The 23,468-nt window shown below is 48.9% G+C and overlaps 6 protein-coding genes across 6 annotated transcripts; 1 reads left to right on the forward strand and 5 right to left on the reverse strand.

Annotated features, from left to right (window-relative positions):
- Positions 1–280: 280 nt before the first annotated feature.
- Positions 281–2,098, reverse strand: HOO65_050455 (uncharacterized protein; the record flags this gene model as incomplete). Its single annotated transcript, XM_071003290.1, has 3 exons — positions 281–853; positions 1,287–1,529; positions 1,865–2,098. The coding sequence occupies 3 exons, from the start codon at positions 2,096–2,098 to the stop codon at positions 281–283; spliced, it is 1,050 nt and encodes a 349-aa protein (XP_070858514.1).
- Positions 2,099–3,657: 1,559 nt separating this feature from the next.
- On the reverse strand, positions 3,658–6,219 carry HOO65_050456 (uncharacterized protein; the record flags this gene model as incomplete). The annotated part of the gene is made up of 4 exons (XM_071003195.1): positions 3,658–3,678; positions 3,729–4,139; positions 4,200–4,631; positions 4,918–6,219. The coding sequence occupies 4 exons, from the start codon at positions 6,217–6,219 to the stop codon at positions 3,658–3,660; spliced, it is 2,166 nt and encodes a 721-aa protein (XP_070858515.1).
- Positions 6,220–7,401: 1,182 nt separating this feature from the next.
- On the forward strand, positions 7,402–11,706 carry HOO65_050457 (Retrovirus-related Pol polyprotein from transposon TNT 1-94; the record flags this gene model as incomplete). The annotated part of the gene is made up of 1 exon (XM_071000898.1): positions 7,402–11,706. The coding sequence occupies one exon, from the start codon at positions 7,402–7,404 to the stop codon at positions 11,704–11,706; it is 4,305 nt and encodes a 1,434-aa protein (XP_070858516.1).
- A 482-nt stretch (positions 11,707–12,188) lies between these two features.
- Positions 12,189–14,275, reverse strand: HOO65_050458 (uncharacterized protein; the record flags this gene model as incomplete). The annotated part of the gene is made up of 5 exons (XM_071003255.1): positions 12,189–12,849; positions 12,902–13,566; positions 13,761–13,797; positions 13,846–14,001; positions 14,211–14,275. 5 exons carry the CDS (start codon positions 14,273–14,275, stop codon positions 12,189–12,191), a joined length of 1,584 nt encoding a protein of 527 aa, XP_070858517.1.
- Positions 14,276–16,276: 2,001 nt separating this feature from the next.
- HOO65_050459 (Endonuclease/Exonuclease/phosphatase family protein) lies at positions 16,277–17,815 on the reverse strand (the record flags this gene model as incomplete). The annotated part of the gene is made up of 3 exons (XM_071003345.1): positions 16,277–17,409; positions 17,458–17,488; positions 17,696–17,815. The coding sequence occupies 3 exons, from the start codon at positions 17,813–17,815 to the stop codon at positions 16,277–16,279; spliced, it is 1,284 nt and encodes a 427-aa protein (XP_070858518.1).
- Positions 17,816–19,173: 1,358 nt separating this feature from the next.
- Positions 19,174–23,176, reverse strand: HOO65_050460 (Copia protease; the record flags this gene model as incomplete). Its single annotated transcript, XM_071003101.1, has 4 exons — positions 19,174–22,152; positions 22,554–22,631; positions 22,699–22,925; positions 23,152–23,176. The coding sequence occupies 4 exons, from the start codon at positions 23,174–23,176 to the stop codon at positions 19,174–19,176; spliced, it is 3,309 nt and encodes a 1,102-aa protein (XP_070858519.1).
- Positions 23,177–23,468: the final 292 nt, after the last annotated feature.

Here is a 23,468-nt window from a genome sequence, read left to right on the forward strand (position 1 = left end):
AGTGGTATTAGGAAGTGTTCTGCTTACTGGTCTGTTCTAAAAGTAAATAATAGGAGGACGTACTGAGTGTCCTGCGCAGAAAAGGAGGAAGCAATAAGTGATTATTGATGTTTTCCTGTATCTATCCAAGTCTAGTCTGACGAGCGGATCTCAGCCGGTTTATATACCCATCACTACCATGTTCTAGATCAGGCACATGAGCCTTGGAAGATGACCGCCTATGTCTGATACTAACCCTAACGTTTGGGCGAACTGGGTCAGCAATCTTGGTAACCCTGACTTAGGTTACTGACGCGCCCTTTTTAACCTCAGAGTCAGTCAGGCTGAGAAGTCGAGTGAAATCTGCACGCTTTATTTTCACTAGGGCTTTAGTCAAACCATCAGCAGCCATGTCTTGTGTACCGACGTGTACTCGTTTGATCCATCCTTGTTGAACTGCGTCGTGAACAAAATGATAGGCGGCGTCGATGCGTAACGATCGCTTCGTGATTTCTGGACGGTTCATGTTCGCTATGGCGTTCGTGCGGTCACAGTGTAGAAACAAAGGCTGTTGTAGATTCGCGATTTTTCGAGTGGCTAACTCGCCTAAAAGATTGCGGAGAAATCGAGCCTGTTTGGTGGCTAAAGTAGCTGCGATGTATTCAGCATCGGCCGTGGCTCCTGCTTGGATAGTCTGTTCGACAGTTCTCCAAGAAACCGGGGAGCCCGCAAGTTTGAACGGGTAGCCAGAAGTGCTTCTACGATCGAGATGGTCACCAAAAGCAGCCTCAGTGTAGGCCTTTAAGCCTTGGTTGGCACTCTCAGAATACCATATCCTGCCATGGGCATGTGGAATAAGTAGACAGGGACGAGGCTACAAAGTAACAGAACATATTCAGAAAGCTAGTCTTTAACAGACAAAGGCATAGAACAGGCAGAAGACAAGAAAATTGCTTAAGAAGCAACATTCAGGAGACACGAACGAGTGAGGCATGCTACAAGATATATCTACAGTAGTGTTGGCAGGCAGAAGTAGTTTGTGGGAAACAAGGAGCTGGGAACTACGTGTGGGGAAACAAGGTAACACAAGGCTACAGCAGTGAATATTATTTGTCTTGTAACTCGAGAATCTCTTAAACTGAATCTTCCGCTAGCTAGCGGTCAGTGCTAATTCGATAAATATCTTCAGGGACTCGTTCAAAGTGGTCCCGCAGTTCTACTGGTGGTTTAACATACACATCTTCCTGTACGATGCCATGCAGGTATGCAGCTGTTATGTCTGCTTGTCTCACCACTCTGCCAGTTACCACGGCACATGCCATGAGGATCCTCCAGCTGTCAGTGTGGGCTGTCGATGCAAACGTCTTGTTGTAGTCGATGCCCTCCTTCTGCTTGTCTCCACGTGCCACAAGCCTTGCTTTGTATTTTCCATCCAGCTTGACCTTGAACACCCACTTCATTGGAATCAGGGATCGGCCCTCAGGAGTGTTGCCGGTGCTTAATTCTGAGTGCTCAGAGAAAATACCGTAAGACGTTTTATTTGAAGAAATCTAAAGAAGAAAGAAATAAGAAATCTAAAACCAAGTGCCTTGTGTGCTATTTGTATTCCCTGCTTTCATTCAACTGAATTTTCCATCATCCCTTGCTGGCTGTCATCCATGGATCGTCAATTGTCAATGCACCCCCTGCGACGTCGGCATGTGGGCGCACAGCCCGCAACAAGGAGCTTTGACGAACTCGAAGACGTCATATTCTGTTGTAGAATTGCTTGTATTGATTCCTCACTCTCTCCTTCGTCAACCCCTGAGTACTTCGACTATGCGATATTTATACTTGGGTTTATGATTACGTGTTCTTTCCTCCATGTCTGCAGTCATGTTCTGACATATTCTAGCATATTTTCAATCTCCTTGTCAATCGCCACCCTCCACTTCTCACTGGCTGCCAGTGCTTGCCTTGGTGTAGCCGACTTAGTGAAGACCGATAGAGCTGTTGGCCGGAGTGTTCTTTGAGGGCGTGAAACCAGTGTCACCTTATTCGGGTTGACAACGTCTTCTAGGATGCGCACATTTTGTGTCTTGACAACCTTGTTCAGTGATGGTGTGAATACGACGTACATGTGTGTGCCTTCTGTTGCTGGTGCTAGATGTTGATGTCTCAAGAAATATACCTTAAAGCGTTTTATTATCAAAGAAACTAAGGAGAGAAGGAAAAGAAGAAAAGAACTAAAAGCTCGAGTATTCCTCCCTTTAAGTGTTGTGAGGATTTGCCAAGGACACGTCTCCCTTTCACGTGATCCTTTCCTGTACCCTTGCTCGACCTTCTCATAGGCGCCCAGCCTATAACACCTTCGTAGCTTAATAGAATCCCCTCAACGCCTCTTGGTGTGATCTTGGGAATCTTCATCTTGACTACGTCCTGATCTGACAGTGTCACCACTGCTCTAGAGCCAATAACTCGGAAGTGTGCGATGCTTGGTGCTTCAGGATCAGATTCGCCCTGCCGGGGCGTTGTCTGTTCTTATGGCTCCCAGTCTTTGTCCGCTTCTGTTCTCGGCTTCTGCCCGCCAATCACGCAACACCTGTGGTGCCTCATTACGAGTTCGCAGTCCATACACCCAGCACGTGCTTGAGTATGCGTCAACGATAACCAGAGAATAGAGTGACTTGTCAAGGGCTGGCGAGCCAAACTTTCCTGCGATGTCTACATGGACAAGTTCTAGGGAACGGGAGGGCGTATGTTGACTTGTATTCGGCATTCGTTTCGTCATTTTAGTTTGCGAGCATGCGCGACATTTTGCCATTGTCATGGGAGGGTGAGCGCCGGCCCGTTTGCAGATATCTTTCTTTGATGGATCCCTCCGCCAGATGTGCGAACTTTCCATGAGAGAAACCGTGGTCGTGTGGAACTAATATCTCTTCGTCTGCGTCTATTTCGGGCGCTTCGTCACTGTCTTCTTGATGTTGTTCTGTCGTAGTCTCCACCAAGTATGCCCTCGTTTTCCCAATTAGTCTTTCCTGAGTCGTGTTCAGGGACTGTCTTTCCTGAGCTATCTTGGAAAGTGAATTTCTCCGCGTCGACATTCCCAGTGAGTCCTTGGTCACATAGTTTTGACACTGAGAGTAGGTCATCATTGAGTTCTGGGACGTGTAAAACATTGGGGACAACCAGCTTCCTGTTGGTACCATCTGCTACGTCTACTTCGCCCTGGCCTACCCATTCAGTTCTTTTAGTCGCGGTTTGAATTGCCCCTCTTGTCACGGGCAGGCAGGAAGGTTCTATGAGACTAACCCAATAGCTCAAAGACAGGACAGGCAGGACAGGTAGACAGGGACGAGGACAGGCAGGACAGGATGTTCAGGATGGTAACAGATACCAGGACAGAAGACAGGGACAGGAAGTTCAGTATATTCAGGGTAGGAGACGAGGACGTTGCTTGGGGAGCAACATTCAGGTAACAGAGGGAGGTTCTATCTAGTCTATATATCTACACAGGTTGTAGTCGACAAGATCTACAGTGGGGTGTGAGGCTGGTAGCGGTGAGCGAGGCTCCAGCATCGAGCAGGACAGCAGTCATGCAGGGAACGCTAAAGTAGCGTGGGAACAGTGGTCATGCGGACGACAGTATCATGCTATGACGGACGGTGGTTATGCAAAGGACGCTAGCGTGCTGTTACATCATGCAGGAACACTAGCGTACTGTAACAGTCATGCAGAAGACGCTAGCGTACCGTGACACCTCTCCCTACTTTGTAGGTCTGTTTTCGAAAGCGTGTCAGTGACTTGCTCATGTGATGGGTCGCACCACTGTCAACAACCATGGAGGCTTGGGGCAACTCACTCTGCTGGAACTGCATGAACTGGGCAAAGAGCGGGCAGTCCGCTCGCTTATGGCCTGGTTGAAGGCAGGCGAAGCAGTTTCGTGTCTTCTTCTTCTTCCTTGGTGCCGCCTGAGATGTGGTCGCGGCTGCACGGTGTTCCTGAGGTGGTGCCTGTGCCACCTGATGGTCCACCTCGGCATCAATCATGTCCCCCAGTATCTTAGAGGTGGTGTCTTGCCGCAAAAGTCCGAACTCAACGCGGTCTTTGAGGTACTGGGGAAGGGCCTGTGCCATGCGTTGGAGCAAGTCCTGGTCTTTGGTGATGGACTGTGCTTCTACCTTCTCAAATTCCAGGAGGAGGTCGCGATGTCCGCGTAGTTGATCTCACAAATCGCACACGTTGCCATTGTAAGTCGGATTGAGGATGGCATTGACTGCCTCCTTCTTCTTGGCGCCCAAGAACCGACTCGATTCTTCTCGCAGCGTTTCGAATGCTACAGCCGGCTCCTGACACCAATTGGTCTGTTGGGCCCAGTTTCCGTTCAGCCCTGTGACCATGATGCGGGCTGTTTTCAATGTATCGTCAGAGGACGGTAGTTCCTCTGCATCCGAGTTTAGGACTACATGGATAAGTCCTTCCGTGTTGAGGAGCTTCAGCAGCTCTACCTTCCATTCGAGCCAGTTGGCTCCGTCGAGTGTAACTCTCATCTGTACCGCACCACTCATCGTGATAGTAGCCGTGGTACTAGAGGCGTAGTTGGGTAAGTGAAATAGCAATGTGCACTTGGGTTTAGTGCACCGGGCCCATAACCTGTTGAATAAAGGATTGACCTATTAAGAAAAGTTGTTTGTTATTATCTCCTCTCAAGTACTCTGCAGTTGAGAGATTCCAGCCCCTTTTATATCTGTACCTCAGGGTAGGTGCCTAGATCTGGCCCCTCTTGACGCCACAGTCTCCACTCTTCTGGGACTTGCTGGAACTTTCCAGTACTTTCTGGTGAGCTCTACTTTCAACATGGAGAAGCATTGTTGTAGTCGTACCTGGTACATATAACGCGACATTCCCCCTTTTTCTAGCTATCAGTCTCCCGTTCCCCGTTTTCACCCCTATCCTCACATCCACCACCGAGCCCGGAACAAACTCATCCAGATCCTTGACAGCGTGTGTGTTCGCACCACTGTCTGCCAACCAGCGACTCATTGATTTGTCGTACGTTGTGGTCAGTTTGTGCTTGTTCGGGTCATCGGTGTTTGTGCAGATGGAAACAGTGAATGTGCATGGGATCTCGGGTTCTTGGTTATTGTCTTGCATACCTTCATCTTCCTCAGACTCTGCAGCTGAAACGGCGACGCTTCTGCTGCTCTGTCGGGTGTTGGCTGATGAGCCATTTCTTTTCTGAGCCTTGTGCTCGTCTGCCTTGCTCTTTATCTTGTCGTTGTCACGTTTCTCGGGACACTTACTGGAGTGGTGTCCCACGACATCGCAGTTCCAACACCCCGATCGTTGCTTTCCCGTGTTTGACTTGGGGGTCCTGGGTGTTGACCGGGGGTTTGATCGGGGAATGGGTGGTCGTCTATATTCAGGTGACTCCGCCTCGGATTGGAGCAGGCTGAAAATGGCGGAGAACTTGTGCATGGGTTCGACATGTGGTCTCAGGGACACAAAGTGTTCGCCTACTACCGCCATCAGGTAGTTTGTCTTCGTTGTGTCTCGTAGGTTGAGACCAGTTGCAGACGCTCTGGCAAGTAGCAGCTGGAACCTTTCGAGGAACTCGAGGAGGTTTTCGCCTGGTTTGAGTCGTAGGGTACACAACTCCCGTTCCACCTGGACACTTGGGTCCTTCAGCTCTCCGATAGTCAGGGTTTGGAGTTGTTCGATCATTAGCGTGAAGGATTCACACGCTAACACATGCTGCTGCAGACGTAGTGATATGTTGTCCTTCACTACCCGGATGATGCGAAGTTTCGTCTCTTCTGGGAGGCCATCAACGTCTTCCGGCATGAGTCCGATTTCCTTTAGTGAAGACTGGACGGTGGAGTGCCAGGTAGGCCATGTGTGCTTTGATTCCAGCACCTTCTCTGGTCTCAACGCAAGAGACCATCCTTTCTGCAGGAGCTGTGCCACTGTGAGCTCCTTCGGGTTGGGTGCGTCCTGGGTTTGTGTCGTTGTGGTGAACTTGTGGAACATCTCCAGCAAGTCCTTCGGGCTTATCATCAGCATGGCACTTGGGGAAAGGCCATCGTGTTGTTCTTGTTTGGATTTGGGTTCCTGCTCGTGGACAGGATGTGCCTGCGCGTGGGCAGATGGGTATGCCTGCGTGGAGGTGATGGGGTCCTGCTCGAGGGCAGGGGTTTCCTGGGAAGGATACATTGTTCCTTGATCAGAGTTCAGTCTTGCTGATCGGCGCGGAGCTGACATAACTGTGTTGTTTTCAGAAAAGAATGTATGTTGCTGCGTAGCGCGGGCTCATAACCTTGTGTTTGGTATTAAACTCGATGATCCATTAAACTGAATCTTCTGCTAGCTAGCAGTCAGTGCTAATTCGATATCCGTCGGGAAGACGGACATATACGTTCTCACTAGAATCGAGTTTGCCGTGTAAAAAAGCTGTTGTGACATCAGCCTGCCGAATATTCCATTTGTTAATGGTTTCAATAGCCAGGATCGTTCTAAGTGTATCAGTACTTGTGACTGCAGAGAAGGTCTCAAATTCGGTCGCTAGTTGGAAGTTACCACAAACCACCCATCGTGCTTTGAAGCGGAGCGGTTGGCCGGGAGTTTCTTTCGTTTGGAGTACCCATCGCGACGGCAGGACCGTCGCCCTCGGAGGGAGAATCCTGTAACTGAATGTAGGAATCTGAAGGTGAACGTTCATCTCTTGATCGCAAGCTTCCTGTCAGAGGGTCGAGTTATCGGTTTTCATGACCTGGCGATAGGTGTTTAGACCAGAGGAAATGGTAGATAGTGCGAAGGCGAAGTTTGACGTGTTCATCGGATCTGGGAGAGGACTTTGCGGTGTGTCGGAGATTAGTAGCTGCTCGGAGCGCCATTGATCCTGGTCGGCGAGCCTTTGACTTTATTCTTTGGTATTAAACTTGATCCTCTCTTAAGTTTTCTATCTACTTGTGAATCGTCGGTGGCACAATGGAATATGTTGTGGAGATTCCAGCTCCACTCGGAATAACGTCGGGTAAACATGTTATGTAGATACGTGGCGCACGATGTTGTGAAGAGATTTAGAACTTAGTCCTCAATCAATTCGAATGAAATAGACATATGTCACAACAGGTTATGAGCCCGGTGCTTTCAACAGTTTAGAGAACCTCCAAGAAAGCAACAATACATCAAATACGAAAAGACCTCTATCAAGATTCACATATTGAAAACATCGATATAAATCTATACGACCAGAGAACATTTGATACCACAACCGAAAACACATATCAATTCAATCCAATTCAAAAAAAAAAAAAAAAAACTCCATCTATAATCAAACATCTGCATTTAAAGCGCGAACATTTCTTATTCTTATTTTCTTTTAATTTCAATTCTATCTTTGATTAATACCACTCATCAGATTCACTCAACCAAATAAACACCATGAGCACTAACGAGAAACCCGCTCCCCAGCCATCTGAAATGGACAACATTGCCAAAATCCTCGAGACGCTGGTCGCAAAACTCGCAAATGATGAACAAAAATCCATTTCGGAGAAGGCGATCAACCTATCCGGTAACCTTATCTTCCAGGATCTCCAGAAACTAGACAACATAAACTGGGAGAAGTGGTCACGGCAGACAATCAGAAACCTCCGAGGATACGATCTTCTTCACCTATTTGAGGGACTAGAAGAAACCGACTTCAAGGAGGCGATGCAGATTGAGAAGTCATCGCGACAACACTCCATGGACGAAGCAAATGCGATGGCAATAATACGAGCCGGCCTTACCGAGGATGACAAGAAACTCGTCTGCGACGCGGAAAACGCCAAAGAATGTTGGACCTTGCTCAAAGGAATATACAATCAAGGCAGCAACCACCGCAGCAACTGTATCTTCGCCGACCTTGATGATGACCTGGGCAGGGAGTGGAAGACTGGTGACAAAGCAACATTCAGATGGTACTATTTGAGAAAGAAAATCTCAAACTACCAAGGAATGGAGAGCCTCTCGACTGAACCGAAGTCGGACAATTTTTTGGCAAGACTAGTCATCAGGCAATGGGTGCTGCTGATGCCAAAGCACATCGCAAACGTGTTTAACAAACACGTCAACCAACCCTCGGGGTACTGGAAAGATGTGATGGAAAAGATCGACTGTGACTTGGAAAGCGTGTTAAAAGGCAATCCAAGTAACACGCCAAACGAATCAGCATCCAAGGCCCGACGGGACAGAAGACGAGAAGGACCAAAATGCGACTGGTGCAAAAAGTTTGGCCACACCGAAGATGAATGCCACACCAAGAAGAAGCAATCGGACAAGATTATTCGATCTAATGCATCCATTGTAGAAAAGACAGCAACAGGTACGAGAACCCCAAGCTACTGGATCGTAGACAGTGGCAGCACAGACAACCTCACAGGTGATCTAACAAAAATCCACAGACCCAAAAACATAGATCCGATTCCGGTCTATTGGGGTGGACTCCAACTGGAGACCAGAACGTTGGGTTATGCCAAGATCAATGTGGGAGGGTTCTCGGTAGTTACTGAAGTATACTTTGTCGATGGATTAAATCAAAATCTACTTTCCGTCAAAAGAATTTGCAAACAAGGAATCAAAGTCGTAGCAGAAGAAGAAGGTGCATACATCAGCAAAGGTTCACGACGGACCTACTTTGATGAAACTGGCAATCTTTATACATTGCCATACACCGGAATTGACAAACAGATGGAAGCCCACATGACGTACCAGGAGGCACATGAGAAATTCGGTCATGCAGGCGAACATAGAATGAGACAAATGAGAAACCAATCGGCGGACAAGAACTACATACAGATCGACCCGAAGCCACTGGGATATCAATGTCAATCATGCACCGAAGGGAAGATCACCAAAACAAATGGACACTCCCACACTCTCGCAGCCCAGGAACCTCTCGACTTAATCCACATGGACGTATCAGGCAACCATCCCATTGGACTAAACATGGCCAAATACTACATCATATTGGTAGACGATGCATCAAAATACAAGTGGGTCATCGCCATTCAGAACAGGAGAGAAATCGCAAACATCCTGAACGAGTGGAAGAGACAAATAGAACTCAAGATGGGTAAAACCATCAAAGCCTTCAGAACAGACAACGCCCCTGAACTCAAGAAATTGACTCTAGAGTGGAAGAGCAAGTTCGGATCTGAGGCACAGTTCACGATCCCAGGAACATCGAGCCAAAATGGAGTAGCTGAACGAGCAATCAGGACGATAAATGATTCAATCCGCACATTACTCGTAGACTCATCTATGCCCACAAGATTCTGGCCATATGCAGCTGTCCATGCAGCATATCTAGCAAATAGAGCAGACATCAAAGGCAAAAAGTCACCGTTCGAGATGTTCTACAGCATAGCCCCAAGCATAATGCACATCCACAGATGGGGCTGCAAAGTCATCTTTCACAAAGACCACAGCAAGAAAACCGAAGCTGGACAAGGGAACAAATTCAGATCCCGAGGCAAGGACGGAATATTGCTGTCAATTGATGAAAACGTTCTTGGAAGATACACAATCTGGGACATTGAAAAAGGGAAACCTGTCATTACTGAGTCACTAAAGTTTTTCCATGATACACCAGGGGGAACCCTACTTGAACCGACTGAAACGAGTAACCAACCACAGTTCCTGATAGAAGCTGATACTCAAATGGGGGAAAGAAACACACTCATTCCTGAACAACACATGGAAATCATGGACCAGGAAGAGGTTGTGAAGGAACAATGTCAAGTCGACACACCAGAGATACAGCAAGAAATTGTGGAAATTCGTGACGAAATCGAAACACCACATGAGAAAGACAACACTAGCGATGAACCTGATATGGAGACGGACATGAACACCGAAAGCCACGAGAGAATCGCACCAGCATCAGAACAGGGACAAGAACTTCAAACGACAATCAAGGAAACTCCTGAAACGGTTCAGAATAGGATAAACCAGACAATCCAGGATTTATACACCAGGGGAATGTTAAAAAGGCCCTACTTCCACATCCAAGAAGAAGACGACAACGAGTCAAACCCCATGACAAAGCGAATCCGAGCCATGATCGCAAGGATGGCCCAACGCGATCCAGAAAGCTACGAAGAGGCAATCAACCACCCAACAAATGCATCAGGATGGCGAAAAGCCATTAACATCGAAATAGAGACCCTGCAAGGGTTCAACACATGGACAGAAGTGCCAATCAAGAAAGGCATGAAACTAGTCAACACGAAGTTCATCTTCAAGACCAAGCCAAGCACTGATGGACAACCTGAGAAACTCAAAGCCAGGTTGGTAGCACAAGGGTTCAGACAGATACAAGGCATCGATTTCCATGAGACATATGCACCGACTCCTAAACCAGCGACAACTAGGATTTTCTTCGCCATTGTATGTGCGTTAGATCTGAAATGTCGAAAAGTGGATGCTACCAATGCATTCGCGCAAGCCAAAATAGAAGAAGTCGTGTATTTGATCCCACCCCCACCGCTGCAGAAGAAAGGGGTGGCATGGAAACTGAACAAAGCTCTGTATGGACTCAGACAAGCATCATATGCATGGCGCAACAAGATAGTAGCATGCCTATCTAGACTTGGACTAATCCCATGTGCAGAAGATGAATGCATAATGGTGGACCCAAATGGGGGAACCATGATCTTGATATACGTTGACGACATCGCGGTCGCAGGATCGAGTGAATCAAAGATAAATGACCTTATAGCAGGAATCGCTCGCACAATCGGAATCAAGGACATGGGGGAACTAAGGTCATTTCTAGGGATGGAGATCACCCGGAACAGGGAGAAAAGGAAGATGTGGCTAACTCAAACGAAATACATTGAGAAGATGGCCATAGAACTTGACATGGCAGCCAACCGATCAAGACCGATCGGTGCTCCGATCAGCTCGTGGGAAACATTAGAGCCTAAACGCCCTGAAGAAAAAGCGGCGGACAAGGGAGCTTACCAGTCCCTTATTGGCACACTCATGTACCCGAGTGTCATGACCAGGCCAGACATTTCGTTTGCTACATCTTACCTATCACAACACATTTCGGACCCTGCGGAAAGGCACCTGGACGCAGCAAAACGTGTGGCAAGATACCTCAGAGACACTGCCTCCCTAGGCATTGAATTTGACCCGTCACGTCTTGGGGGAATGGACGATTTTCTAGTCGGATACTCAGACGCCGACTATGCCAACTCCAAAGACAGGAAGTCAATATCTGGCATGATATTTTTGCTAGCAGGTGGACCGATCCAATGGAAATCACAGAAACAACGAAGTGTAGCAACATCTACCACGGAATCGGAATACGTTGGCTTCACCCCTTGCGCAAAGGAAGGAATCTGGATACGCAGACTGGTGAAATGGTGTCTGGAAACACTAAAATTCGAAAACAACTTAGAACAAGCCGCCCAAACCATTAAAATCAGAGAAGACACTCTAATATATGGCGACAACCAAGCGGCCCTAAAGATTGCGAAGAACTTAGGTGCGAGTTCCAGAACCAAGCACATCGACGTACAGTTTCACGCCATCAAGGACTGGATACGTGAAGGCAAAATAAAACTGGAATATGTTACAACCGACAAGATGCTAGCAGATGGACTCACGAAGCCTCTAAGCGTCCAAAAGTTCAACAATTTTCGGTCAGACATAAACATCCGTCCAATTTCCGACCAAGCTGAATATTCCGAATGACGCCGTATCTGGGGGAATGTTGTGGAGATTCCAGCTCCACTCGGAATAACGTCGGGTAAACATGTTATGTAGATACGTGGCGCACGATGTTGTGAAGAGATTTAGAACTTAGTCCTCAATCAATTCGAATGAAATAGACATATGTCACAACAGAATATATAGTAAACGTGGGTCACGTGACCTAGGGTTGGGACTTGGATGGCCCGGACCCAGTGGTCACGTGTTTGGCATTGACATGCCCTTGGCTGCAGCCACGCGACGCCACTCTTATCCCTTGCTACCGCCACGCGACAGACTTCGGCGAAGGACTACACCATGTGTCTTCCATCGTTCAGCTAAACTGTTGGAGCTTGGGGAGTAGGGCGGTGTTATCCGCACTTCTGTCCCTTACTGTTCCAAGGTTTTTAAAAGAGACTTGAATTCCGTGCCCCCGTCGACGTGAAAGGCTCTGATACGACCATCGAAGCGTGTTTTTATCAGATTCAGTAGGTGTTCGGGACATTGTCTGCTTGCTTGGTGACAAGAAGTTTTGTCCATACGTGTCGCGTTGCATCGTCGATGATCAGAAGAACGTAGCGGTATCCTTCTGACGACGCTGGGGTGATGGGTCCGATGAGGTCTGCGTGGATCCGGTCGCCTATCTTCTGTGTGCGAGTTTCAGAAGCTGTGGCGTAAGTCTGTTTGGCCGGATTTGCCGTCCAGCACGGGGTGCACTTGTCACCTGATTTCACGTCGGCATCCGATATGTCCAGTCCCTTGGCTCGAGACACTGCCTTCTGAATGTAGGACGGAGAAATGTGTCCCAGACGGCGGTGCCAGAGACTCAGTTTTGTTGGAGCGGTGCTTGATCTCTCTATCGGCTGAGGTCTGTTTTGGGCAGTGGTGGCGAGTGCTGATGGTTCTGGCTGAACTTCAGCAAAGCCCAGAATGTGGTAAACGCCTCCAAGTGGACGCACAATGGCGAGTTCCCCTTCAGAGTGTGGGCCCTTCAGTGCAAGAACCCGTTGGTCAAGGTGTACTCCTCCATTCTGCCACAGTTGTGATGTGGAGATCAAATTCTTGCTGAGCCCTTGAACGAGTCGGACGTCTTCCAGTGTAAGCAGGACTTTTGTTCCTGTGGACGTTCTGGTGTTGATCGTGATACTGCCTACACCTAGTGTATACAGCATGCCTCCTGATCCTTCCATGGGTATACGTTCGATTGGTTTGAAATTGGCGAGGAGGCTCCTGTTTCCTGCCATGTGGAAGGAAGCACAGGAGTCGACGAACCAAAGGTCGGGATGAACGGGATCCCCTTCGATTGAGGATAGGACATAGGACGGAGGTGAAGAGAGCAGTTCCAGATGATCGTCCGATTGTCACAGCTTTAGAGGGTTCGGTTGCTTTCTTTTTATCGGGGTGCTCTCGGCATTCTTCGTCGTCATGAACACCCTTGGAGTGACGAGGGCAGTTTCCTTCCTTCTTCTTTTTCTTTTTGTCGTCTTGCTTGACGGTGGCCATTGCAACGGGAGTGGTATTACGGGTTTCGATAGCATAAGTTGGGCTTCCCAGGTTTCCGCTGATGTGTCGTACCATCTCAGGAGGGGTCATCCACTCTTCGGGTTTCTTCTCGTAGAAAAGACTTCGGGCCTTGCTGAGCCATTCCAGGTTTCTCTTTCCGATTTTGTTACCCAGTAGTGCAAGGGTGAACTTTGTGTCGGCGGGTGCTTTCAGGAAAGAGAAGAGCCCAAAAAGATTGGTGAGCCTTCTTGCGAACTCGATGGGTGGGATGGAGTCAGCAGATGACCAAAGTATGTCAAAGCTTTCTACAGCTTTGAGAAGTTCATCATAGCCAGATGTGTCACGGTACGCTAGCGTCTTCTGCATGACCGTTACAGTACGCTAGTGTTCCTGCATGATGTAACAGCACGCTAGCGTCCTTTGCATAACCACCGTCCGTCATAGCATGATACTGTCGTCCGCATGACCACCGTTTCTGCATGACCACTGTTCCCACGCTACTTTAGCGTTCCCTGCATGACTGCTGTCCTGCTCGATGCTGGAGCCTCGCTCACCGCTACCAGCCTCACACCCCACTGTAGATCTTGTCGACTACAACCTGTGTAGATATATAGACTAGATAGAACCTCCCTCTGTTACCTGAATGTTGCTCCCCAAGCAACGTCCTCGTCTCCTACCCTGAATATACTGAACTTCCTGTCCCTGTCTTCTGTCCTGGTATCTGTTACCATCCTGAACATCCTGTCCTGCCTGTCCTCGTCCCTGTCTACCTGTCCTGCCTGTCCCGTCTTTGAGCTATTGGGTTAGTCTCATAGAACCTTCCTGCCTGCCCGTGACAAGATGTCCCAAAATGTTTATCAAGGTTTTGCAAAATTTGACGGGCGTTGAGCTTGGGGTAGGCTTCGATGTACATGATCTCGAATTTCTCATGTAGATAGGCTTGGAAAAATCGCATGGCTCGAAGTGCTTTCGCAGGGCCGTCTGGGAGCAAAAGGTATTGCTACTCGGTGACAGTTCGAAGAGGAGTACGCAGATAGTCGGCGAATCCGTAGTCTTCGGCAAACCCCATAGCTGTCCCTTTCCAGCGTGGGTATGAACCCGTGCTTTCAGGCTCGAGAATGGGCAAAAGGCCCACAGTGGGCAGATGGATGCTTAACGGAGTAAAAATGATGATGAGAGGAAGAGACTGTTGCTGAACTCAGGGTTTCTTTCAGTTTATGATAGATCGAAAAGTGTGTTTGGATTGAATCGTGTGTTGTTGTGGCACCATGTGAGGGTATTCAAGACGATACGTATTGAGATATATATAGGAAACGCTCTTGTCATAGAATATTGACAATGGATAGTGTATCTGCATGAGACATTGACTAAAGGGAAGTTTGTATTCATGATACAGTTACCGGAATAGTCTGTGTTCGGGATACAGTGTTGCGTGGCGCGATACATTTTAAGTGGCGTCCCATGCATGCCCCTCTTGTGGCTGAAGAAGCGGGGTATGTATGGGACGCCACTTAACATGTGCAGTGCGCCACGCAACATGACTTGTTGCGTGGCGCGGTATACATGTTAAGTGGCGCCCCATATGTGCCCCACTTATCCGAACCTATTGTGGCTGAACACGTGACAGGATTGACCCCCTATCATGGATTCAGGATCACATTAACAAAAGGAACATGTTGTGGAGAATCTGACCCTATTCGGTAGAATGTCGGATAATCACACGATTTATATATGGTTACCTGTCCTGAATAGCATGTAAAAACTTAGTTCTCTTAATAGATAACCTAATTTCATAACAGAACAAGTTCCAGGACGTAGCATAGACTTAAACCCTTTAATCCTCAACTGATTCAACATTTAAGATCTATTCTACATAACTTGATGTCTGTGCACTGCAGATATCCATTGATTGACATCTGTTCACGTTCGCTCCGAGTACTTCGACCATGAGATAAATATACTTAGGTTTACAGTTGCGTGTCCTCTCCTGCATGTCTGTTTACTTATGTTGAACTTGAACTTGAACTTGAATATATTTAACGTCTACGGGAATCACAGAAATCCAACGACGCCGGACTGGTTACCGGACAGAATTAACCTCTGCAAGGTTCACTATAGAGTTTTGCTGAGTGAAGCGCAATTGCTCCCATGTTACCTTGTTGCTCGTCCCGCTCTACCGTGGTTGAAGTACAAAAGGCAAAAAAAAAAAAAGAAAGAGAAGGAAGGAATGAACGAATGAACGAATGAACGAAAACAACCAAACACCAAACACCAAACATCAAACAAGGAATAAAGAACAAAACAGTGAACAAAACGTAGAACGAATTCAAAGGAAAAGTAGCAACGAAAAACAAATTTGTATCTTCACACTCCCTCTCCCGAGAAATCACCTTCTCGCCGCGTCGTCCCCTCTCACATCCCAATGCGGAATACCCTCCACCTAGGGTCTAGTTTTCCTGCCAGATATCTGCAGCTCTTGTCTCCTGTAAGGAGCTTTCGTACAAATCTCATGGACAGTTTCTTCTCATTGCCTAGACACTCCCACGGATGGCTAAAGGTCTTGGCTTGGTCGCACCCTGCGACTGGGCAACGTTTTTCCGCATTCGTGTGGTTGAGCTGCACATGATACTCTTCAAAGCGGAGCGCGCTGCCAGGATCCGGGCGACTGTACCTCTGTGTAACCCCTTCATCCAGCCGATGTCATATGGTCTCGGCCAGTTCAGCGCTCCACCGAGATGTCTGATCTTCGGGCAGTTTTCTTTCATCCAGTGTTGGAAGTGTGCTTTAAAGGCTTCGTTCCTCCACCTTCTTGCTGCCGTCAGTGACATTGTCGCCTTTGCGACCAGGAGGTCTTGTACGGTTTTTGTTTCGGGATCACCACCATTGTTGCCGATTTAAAGGTCTTGGGGTGGTATCCTAGCTCCATACATAAGCCGAATAGTTTTGTTATGTGTCCAGCAAAGGAAGGCCATGCTGTCTTCCAGGCTATGTTTAGGATGCCGTCTTCTCCCAGCACAGTGTTCCCAGCGTGTAAATTTGCTTTCCTGACTCTTTCCCGGGTAGGGCGCTCCTAGTGCTGCGTCCTTGGGTTGGCTTCCTCCATACCTTGCACTCCATTCTCGGCTGGCTGGGTATGTGTGTCCAAGACCGCCTCTGCCTTTCCCTGTGGAGAGTATATTGGACGGCCTTGGTACACAGTTGGCGGGAGTCCATTGTCTGACTTCGGTGCCTTCAAGCAGTTGACAAGCCTGAACACGTCTTTCGCTTCTGTCAGGTCCTCTATCATCTTTCTCCACTGATCCCTCTTTGCCTTGCAGATGGTTGCTTGAAAGAGTCGTCCCTTTGCTTTGTCCACTTCAAAGCTTGTATCTCTGCAGCCGTCCTCTCTCGTTCTTCCCCAGGCTACCCTCATTTCCTTAACGGCTTTTGTGCATTGTTGTGTCCACCATCCTTTCCCCGTGCCATTACCCAGGGCTCTGGGTGCTGCTCGGTCGAGTGCTTTCGTCATCATTTTGGTCAGGTCGACTGCAAAGCTCTCAATTTCTGCTTCTCTAGTGGGTTCCCTTCCCTCCAGCATGATAGCTTCCCTTGGGCATGCCTTCTTGAACGCTTCCGCGTCCATTCTCCTGACTATGTCGTCCACTTTTACATTTCCGATTGTCGTTGCTAGTGGGAGGTGGTCACTCCCGCAGTTGAGGTTTTTCGAGACTCTGGTAGTGCAATTGCTCTGGTCAAGGAGCGAGTCTGAGGCAAAGGCCAGATCAATTACCGACGACTTATTAGAAAAGCAGGTGTTGTCATCTGGCTCGTTGAGCAAAGTCACTCCTTCCTGTTCCACCCAGTCATGAATCTGATCGCAGTCACTTGAATCTTCCTTCTTGCTGTCCCACAGCTGTGAATGTAGACTCAGATCTCCAACGAGTATCATTTTCCTGTCCTTGACTTTTTGTTGTGCCTTCTTCAACGTTATCCCACTTTCTGGGTCTCCTAGGTTTGCATTGTATACGTTCGCGAAGTGTAGTCCCTGCCCCGCAAGTTCCACAACCATCACATCCTGGTGTCCGCCTCTATTGATAGGGACTATCGTGGCCGCCAGTGTTTTCTTGGTGTATGTAAGAGCCCTTGGAGGGTCTTCACTCTCTCCCAGAGGGATCATGAGTTTGTACCTTGGATCTCTGACCGATGCTTGTGCTCCTGGGAGACCTGCAATGTGTGGTTCTTGTATACATACTAGGTCTACCCCTTTCCTACCTGCCTCTTCTATCAGGGCCTGTTGGTTTCGCTGTTCTTTGTGTGTATTGAACTGCCAAACCTCCAGCTTCCTCCTAGGGGTTTTTTTGTCTCTATTTATAAACTAGATTTTGGCCTGTTTGTCCTTCTGCGCCTTCTTTCGCGTGGATTTTCTTAGGCCCTAGAGGGCAGTAGGTGCTCTGAAGGTGAAATCGCCCCTGATTATCTCCGAGGCCTTTCTCTTGTCGCCTGCATTTACGACCGGGGCATTCCCCTCACCCTCTGGCTGTTCTTCCATTTCCGGGCTTTCAGCTGTTTCCTCTGGCCTTTCCTCCTGGGCCTCGGTGCATTCCATCAAGTCCACAACCTGCTTCTGCATTGGTTTGCCGGCCTTTTGGCAGGTCTTCTTCTTTTCCGCAATGAGCTTCTACTGCGCCTTCTTGATTGTCCGTCTCTCTTCTGGAGACGTTCCCTTTTGGCGAAGGGGGCACTTCTTGGAGTGTGCTGGGTGTGGGCCTCGACAGATGAAGCAGACGGAGGCGCACAGCACTTGGGCCTTGATGTCTAACACTAACCCTAACGTTTGGGCGAACCGGATCAAGGTCAGCAATCCTGGTAACCCTGACTTAGCTTACTGATAGACTGTGAAGGAGCGATAGTCTGGGAAGCTTCACACGACTGACCGACCTACATGACGAACAATGTAGGCATTGCAAAATATGCAGTGAGATGATTTAAGATACCAGAGCTTATCAAACGACCCATAAAACTATTGGGAAGATCAGTGTGGCTAGACTAAAGGAATTTTCATGCAGAGAACCCTTGTCTTGTTAATCTATCACTGAAGCTGAGACAAAAGCAAAACTTAAGAGAGAGTTACAAAAGTTACACAACCTGTCCTTTGATGTAGTGATATTGGTAAATTGGATGAATATTGTCGAGATCCAACTATTGAAGCACTTGGTGTGATGTGTTTTACTAAGTACAAGACAATCTCAATTATGATCAAATACTATTTATTTTATCAAAATCGTAAAGAAGACGAAGAAAAACTGCGAACCTAGAAAGTATAATGCAGAGCCTGCTTTATGGCTGTCGAACACTAGAAAACCCGGGTCCATGTGTAGGGCAACCCAAATAATGTCATCAGAGAAGTCGGCCTCATGGTTAAGACGAAGATCCTCTGAACTGCGGGGGCAATGATGACCGCTCACAGGTGGGTGCGTTGTTACAATGTTTCATTTCCACAGCAATTTGAGCCCCATCAGCAGTTTCTGTGCAAAAGCAGGCTTTGAAAAAACGGCAACAGTCTTTATAATCCCTGGCTACAATGCTGCCATGAGTATTGGCTATATCAACAGCAGGCTCAACAGCAGGCAGTGCCAAAGCAGTGCCAGCAAGAGTGAGTAGGAAGGTAACAGTCCAGTATTGCATTTTGTTGGTTTGCTTATTGTAAATTCAAATATGCGTTGTCATTCAAACTGTCAAACTATCTAGATTCTAAGCAGAAGAGGGGTAGAGAAGTACATACCCCTGACAACAACCAGAAGGATCATCGTGCAGGGTCTGTCAGCTGACCAGTCATGTGACACACCCTGGTCTCGAGGACTCACAGAATGTCTGCCTCTTACACTCCCCCCATTCGGGAGTATCGAGCCAACAGAACCCACTGCATTAACTACCTAATTTGCTGCCAAGTCAGCCTAACAACCGACTCCCCCCATTCTACACGCAGACTCAAACGGCAGCTGGCTCAGCTGTCTCGTTCTTCTTCTTGTCGGCAGGGCCATGAAGCATGCGCCCACCCAGCCTTTGAAATGCTGGTGCTGGCAGCGCCTTGGTAAATATGTCGGCCAACTGGTTGGCTGTGTGAACATAATCGTACCGTAGAAAGCCTTCACGCACCTGCTCCCTGAAGGTGTGCACTTTAATCATAAAGTGTCGAGCGGCTGTCGTTGTGTTCTTGCTGTGAGCAATTTTCAACGCGCCCTCATTGTCACCGTACAGCTGAATCTGACTGTCGAATCCAGCTTCGTGAACAAAATTGGCAATCCACCGTAGGTGTTGCCCGGTGGCGTACGCAGCCACGTACTCAGACTCAGCCGTCGAAGGTATTGCGGTCTTGTGACGTCGAGACGCCCAACTGACTGGCGCACCTGCCATCAGCACCACAAATCCCCACGAGCTGTGGCCATTTACCTCTTCATCCTGCAATGATGCATCAGCATATGCGATGATAGGTACAGGTTGGCCCTTGGTCCAACCCTCTGGCCTACGGTACCTCAGTCCGCAGTCACCCTTGTCAACCAGGTACCGCAGCATACGCTTTGAGGTCTGCATATGCTTTTCACACGGCGCCTGCAAGTACTTGCTGTGTTGTGAGATGGCAAAGCTCAAATCAGGCCGCGTCATGGTCGCAAGGTAATTCAGCTTGCCCATTCGTTTGCCATACTGCAGCTTTCCATCCTCATCAAGCACCTTGTCTGTGCCCTCCACGCCCAAAGTCAGCTTCTTCTCAATGGGTGTCAGCACAGCGTTGGCATTTAGCATGCCCTCCTTCTCAAGGATGCTCTGCAGGTATGTTTTCTGTGACACAATGACCTCGAGGTCTCGGTTGCCAGCCTCGCCAGCCTCCCCCCTTGTGCACAAAACATCCATGCCCAACAGCCATTCAGGCTGACCAAGCAACTTGGTTTTGAATTTGCCGGTGACTGCCTTCTCAAAGGCATCAACCGCTGACTCAGCGCCGGCATACAACATGTCATCCACGTGTGACACGGCCACAACACCGTTGCCCACCAACGATGCCTGATCACATTGCATGGCCTTGTAGCCATGGCTTCGCAACTCCTCAAACAGAGTCAGTTGCCACTGACGGCCAGCCTGCTTGAGGCCGTACAGTGCTCGGCGCAACCAAATGAAGGCCGTCGGCGTCCAACCCAAGGCCTTTGCCTTCTCTGGATGCCGTCTGAAATACCAACTCATCATCGGTGGTTGGCGTGCGTAAATGTCCTCCTTCAAGATGCCATACAAGAAGGCAGCGACAATGTCAAGTTGACGTAGTACCCAATCCATGAGAACTGCCAACGCTAACAGCATACGCCAACTGTCAGCGCCAGAGGTAAAGGCTTTGGTTTCGGCATAATCAAGCCCGAGGCGCTGCATGAAGCCACGCGCCACCAATCTAGCCTTCTTCTTTACCTCTTCAAGCTGAGCACCCAACTTGCGTTGAAGTACCCACTTCAAGTCGATAGCACGTTTGCCCTTTGGCAACTGCTCGACAAACGCCAGCACATCCATCTGAATCAGCTGGTCGATTTCAACAGCGATGGCGTCTTGCCAGGCGCCAGCCTCGCCACCATCCATGGCGGCCTTCAGTGTCGGAAAGACATGAGGGTCTTGCTGTAGAATCTTCTTGGTACTACGCTTCACTGCGTATACCTCACACACGTGGTCAGCATAGTCAGTCATCCAAGATGCCAACTCAGCCTGCTCACTTTCGTGATCGATTATCGCCAGGACCTCATCGTGGGTCATAGGCAGCAACGGTCGTGCCTTTGGCGGGCGCCCTCGGCGCTCTGAACTCTCCACAGGAGAAAAGTCTTGCATTCCACTGACATCACCGAGTGTCGTCAATTCAGCACTTGCACCTCCCTTGTTGGTGCTCTCAGCTGGCATCTCCAGCTGGATGTCCTCAATGGATGCCTGCGTGTCAACCAGGTGACCACGCTCGTCAGTCTCAACTGACAACTTCTTGGACTTACGCCAAACACCCTTCGGCCAAGATCTCATGACGTCAACGTCGTCATTCGACAGGTCTTCAAAGATGTGTAAGCTATTTGACGTGACAACCTGCTTACGCTCCTTCACCCATACGCGGTAAAGGTGATGGCCACTGTAGCCCACCAAAATGCCTTCTTCACCCTTGGCCTGCAACTTACTCGTGCGCAATTGCAGCAGCTTCGCGTCTGGTATACGCACCACGCACCGCGAGCCCAACGTGCGTATATGACCAATGTCATGCACATACGGGGTTGCGTGCAAGGCAACGTGCCAACGTGCCAAAGGGGACATGCCAGTCTCAACACTGACCACCACATTGTGTAGGTAGGCCACTGACTTGGCAATTTCGGGCCACAGCGCCAACGGAATGTTCCGGTGAATCATTAGCGTACGCATACGCACCAACATAGCCTTGACAGTCCTCTCACTGCGGCCATTCTGGGCCGGTGAGTACGTCGGGGAAGTCCGAATGTCAGCCCCGACCGAACGCACAAAAGCAGTCAACTCCTGAATGTTGACATCTGTGCCGTTATCGACAGTGATTCTCTTCAACTGTCTACCAGTTTGGTTGCGGTACCATTTCAACTGGTCGGTGATGCACCGATTGCAATCACCCTTGTAACTGAACGAGCCGGCGTGAATACGCCCTGAGTACTCGTCCAACATGACAACCAGCCAACGCTGCTGTCCGATCCCCTCCTCTTTGACCTTTGTCACATCCGCATGGACAAATTGGCCGGGGAACTGGGCCAAATCCGTCCGCCGATCCTTCGGCTTAAAGGTTTTGGCCTTCGACAACTCACATGAAATACATGGGTCGTCAGGGTCAACGAGCTTCTTCACCGGGATAAGACTCCCCTCACTGGCCTCAATCGTCTTCTTCAAGGCTTCAAAATGAGGGTGTCCAAGCCGCTGGTGCAGGAGGCGCGACAGCTGTAGCTCGTTCAGTAGCCGCGCAGCACTTTTCCCGCCGACTCAGCATGCTCACCCGTCACGAAAGTCGTGTCTCCCCCCTTCTGTATGACATTCATCTTAACAAGCACTTCGCGGGCCTCGGTGTTGATTTTGCCAGTCGGCTCCACAGGCCAAGGCACACCATTGAGGTATAGGTAAAACCCCCGCTCGTTGACATCTAGTTTAGCCATGTGCTTGCCCTGCCTGTCCACCAGGCCTTACTTATCAATGGGTCCCCCCTTCCGATAGAGGTCCAATCCACTGATGATGTTTATGTCAAATTGGGGCACCAAGGCAACAGTTGTAAGTCGAATGTCCGCAAACGTGCCATCCCTGCGCAGCAACTGTACAGCAACAGTGCCCCTCAACAGAAAACGCACCACGCCACTTCCAGTGGTGATGCTACCACCCTTGACACCCACAGGCGCCAGAGAGGGTACCACGTGCGATATCGTGGTCTGCATGACAGGGTAACCGTGTAACTGAAGGACGCATCTTCTTCAGCTCACATCGCGTGCGGTAAACATTCTGTAGGTCCTTCTTCATGGCCTTCAGTGCTTCCGCGGCCTGGGCGTCATTGCCCTGGCCCAACTGGTCTCGTAGACCCGCCGCATCGTCTCCATCTTCGCCCTCAGCATCCTCGTACTGCCCGTCCTCTGACAGGCGGTCGTCAACATCGGAGGCACCTGCCTCATTATCGGTGTTGAATTGGTCGCGTGATTCATCACGGACAGATGCTCTAGCATCGCGTGCTTAGGACATGGTCTCGATTGTCGGTTGTGCAGCGCCTCGGCGTCAGCACGGTCAATTGAAAATAGGATTTTCGCCGTACTAGTCACCGCGGTGATCTAGTAATTCCATTTAGTTTTTGTAGAATAGCTCTACCGGGCTCATAACCTGTAAATTCAAATATGCGTTGTCATTCAAACTGTCAAACTATCTAGATTCTAAGCAGAAGAGGGGTAGAGAAGTACATACCCCTGACAACAACCAGAAGGATCATCGTGCAGGGTCTGTCAGCTGACCAGTCATGTGACACACCCTGGTCTCGAGGACTCACAGAATGTCTGCCTCTTACACTTATTGGTAGAAATGAAATTGAGACGAGTGAAGAGAAGAAGATTGGAAAAAGTATAAAGTAGAAATGAAGTTTCAAAGGCTTTTAGGTAAAGGTATGTGTGTAGAGTTGGTGAACTGATGTAGATGTAAAGAAGTGGTCAAATGTCTGGTGATCTTGGAGGAGGGAAAGGTTTTATATACATGCCAGAATAGATTCTTCGGCAAAGATTAGTCGA

This window comes from Ceratocystis lukuohia (genome assembly GCF_044167205.1).
Source record: "Ceratocystis lukuohia strain C4212 chromosome Unknown Supercontig5_pilon, whole genome shotgun sequence".
Classification (NCBI taxonomy): Eukaryota; Fungi; Ascomycota; class Sordariomycetes; order Microascales; family Ceratocystidaceae; genus Ceratocystis; species Ceratocystis lukuohia.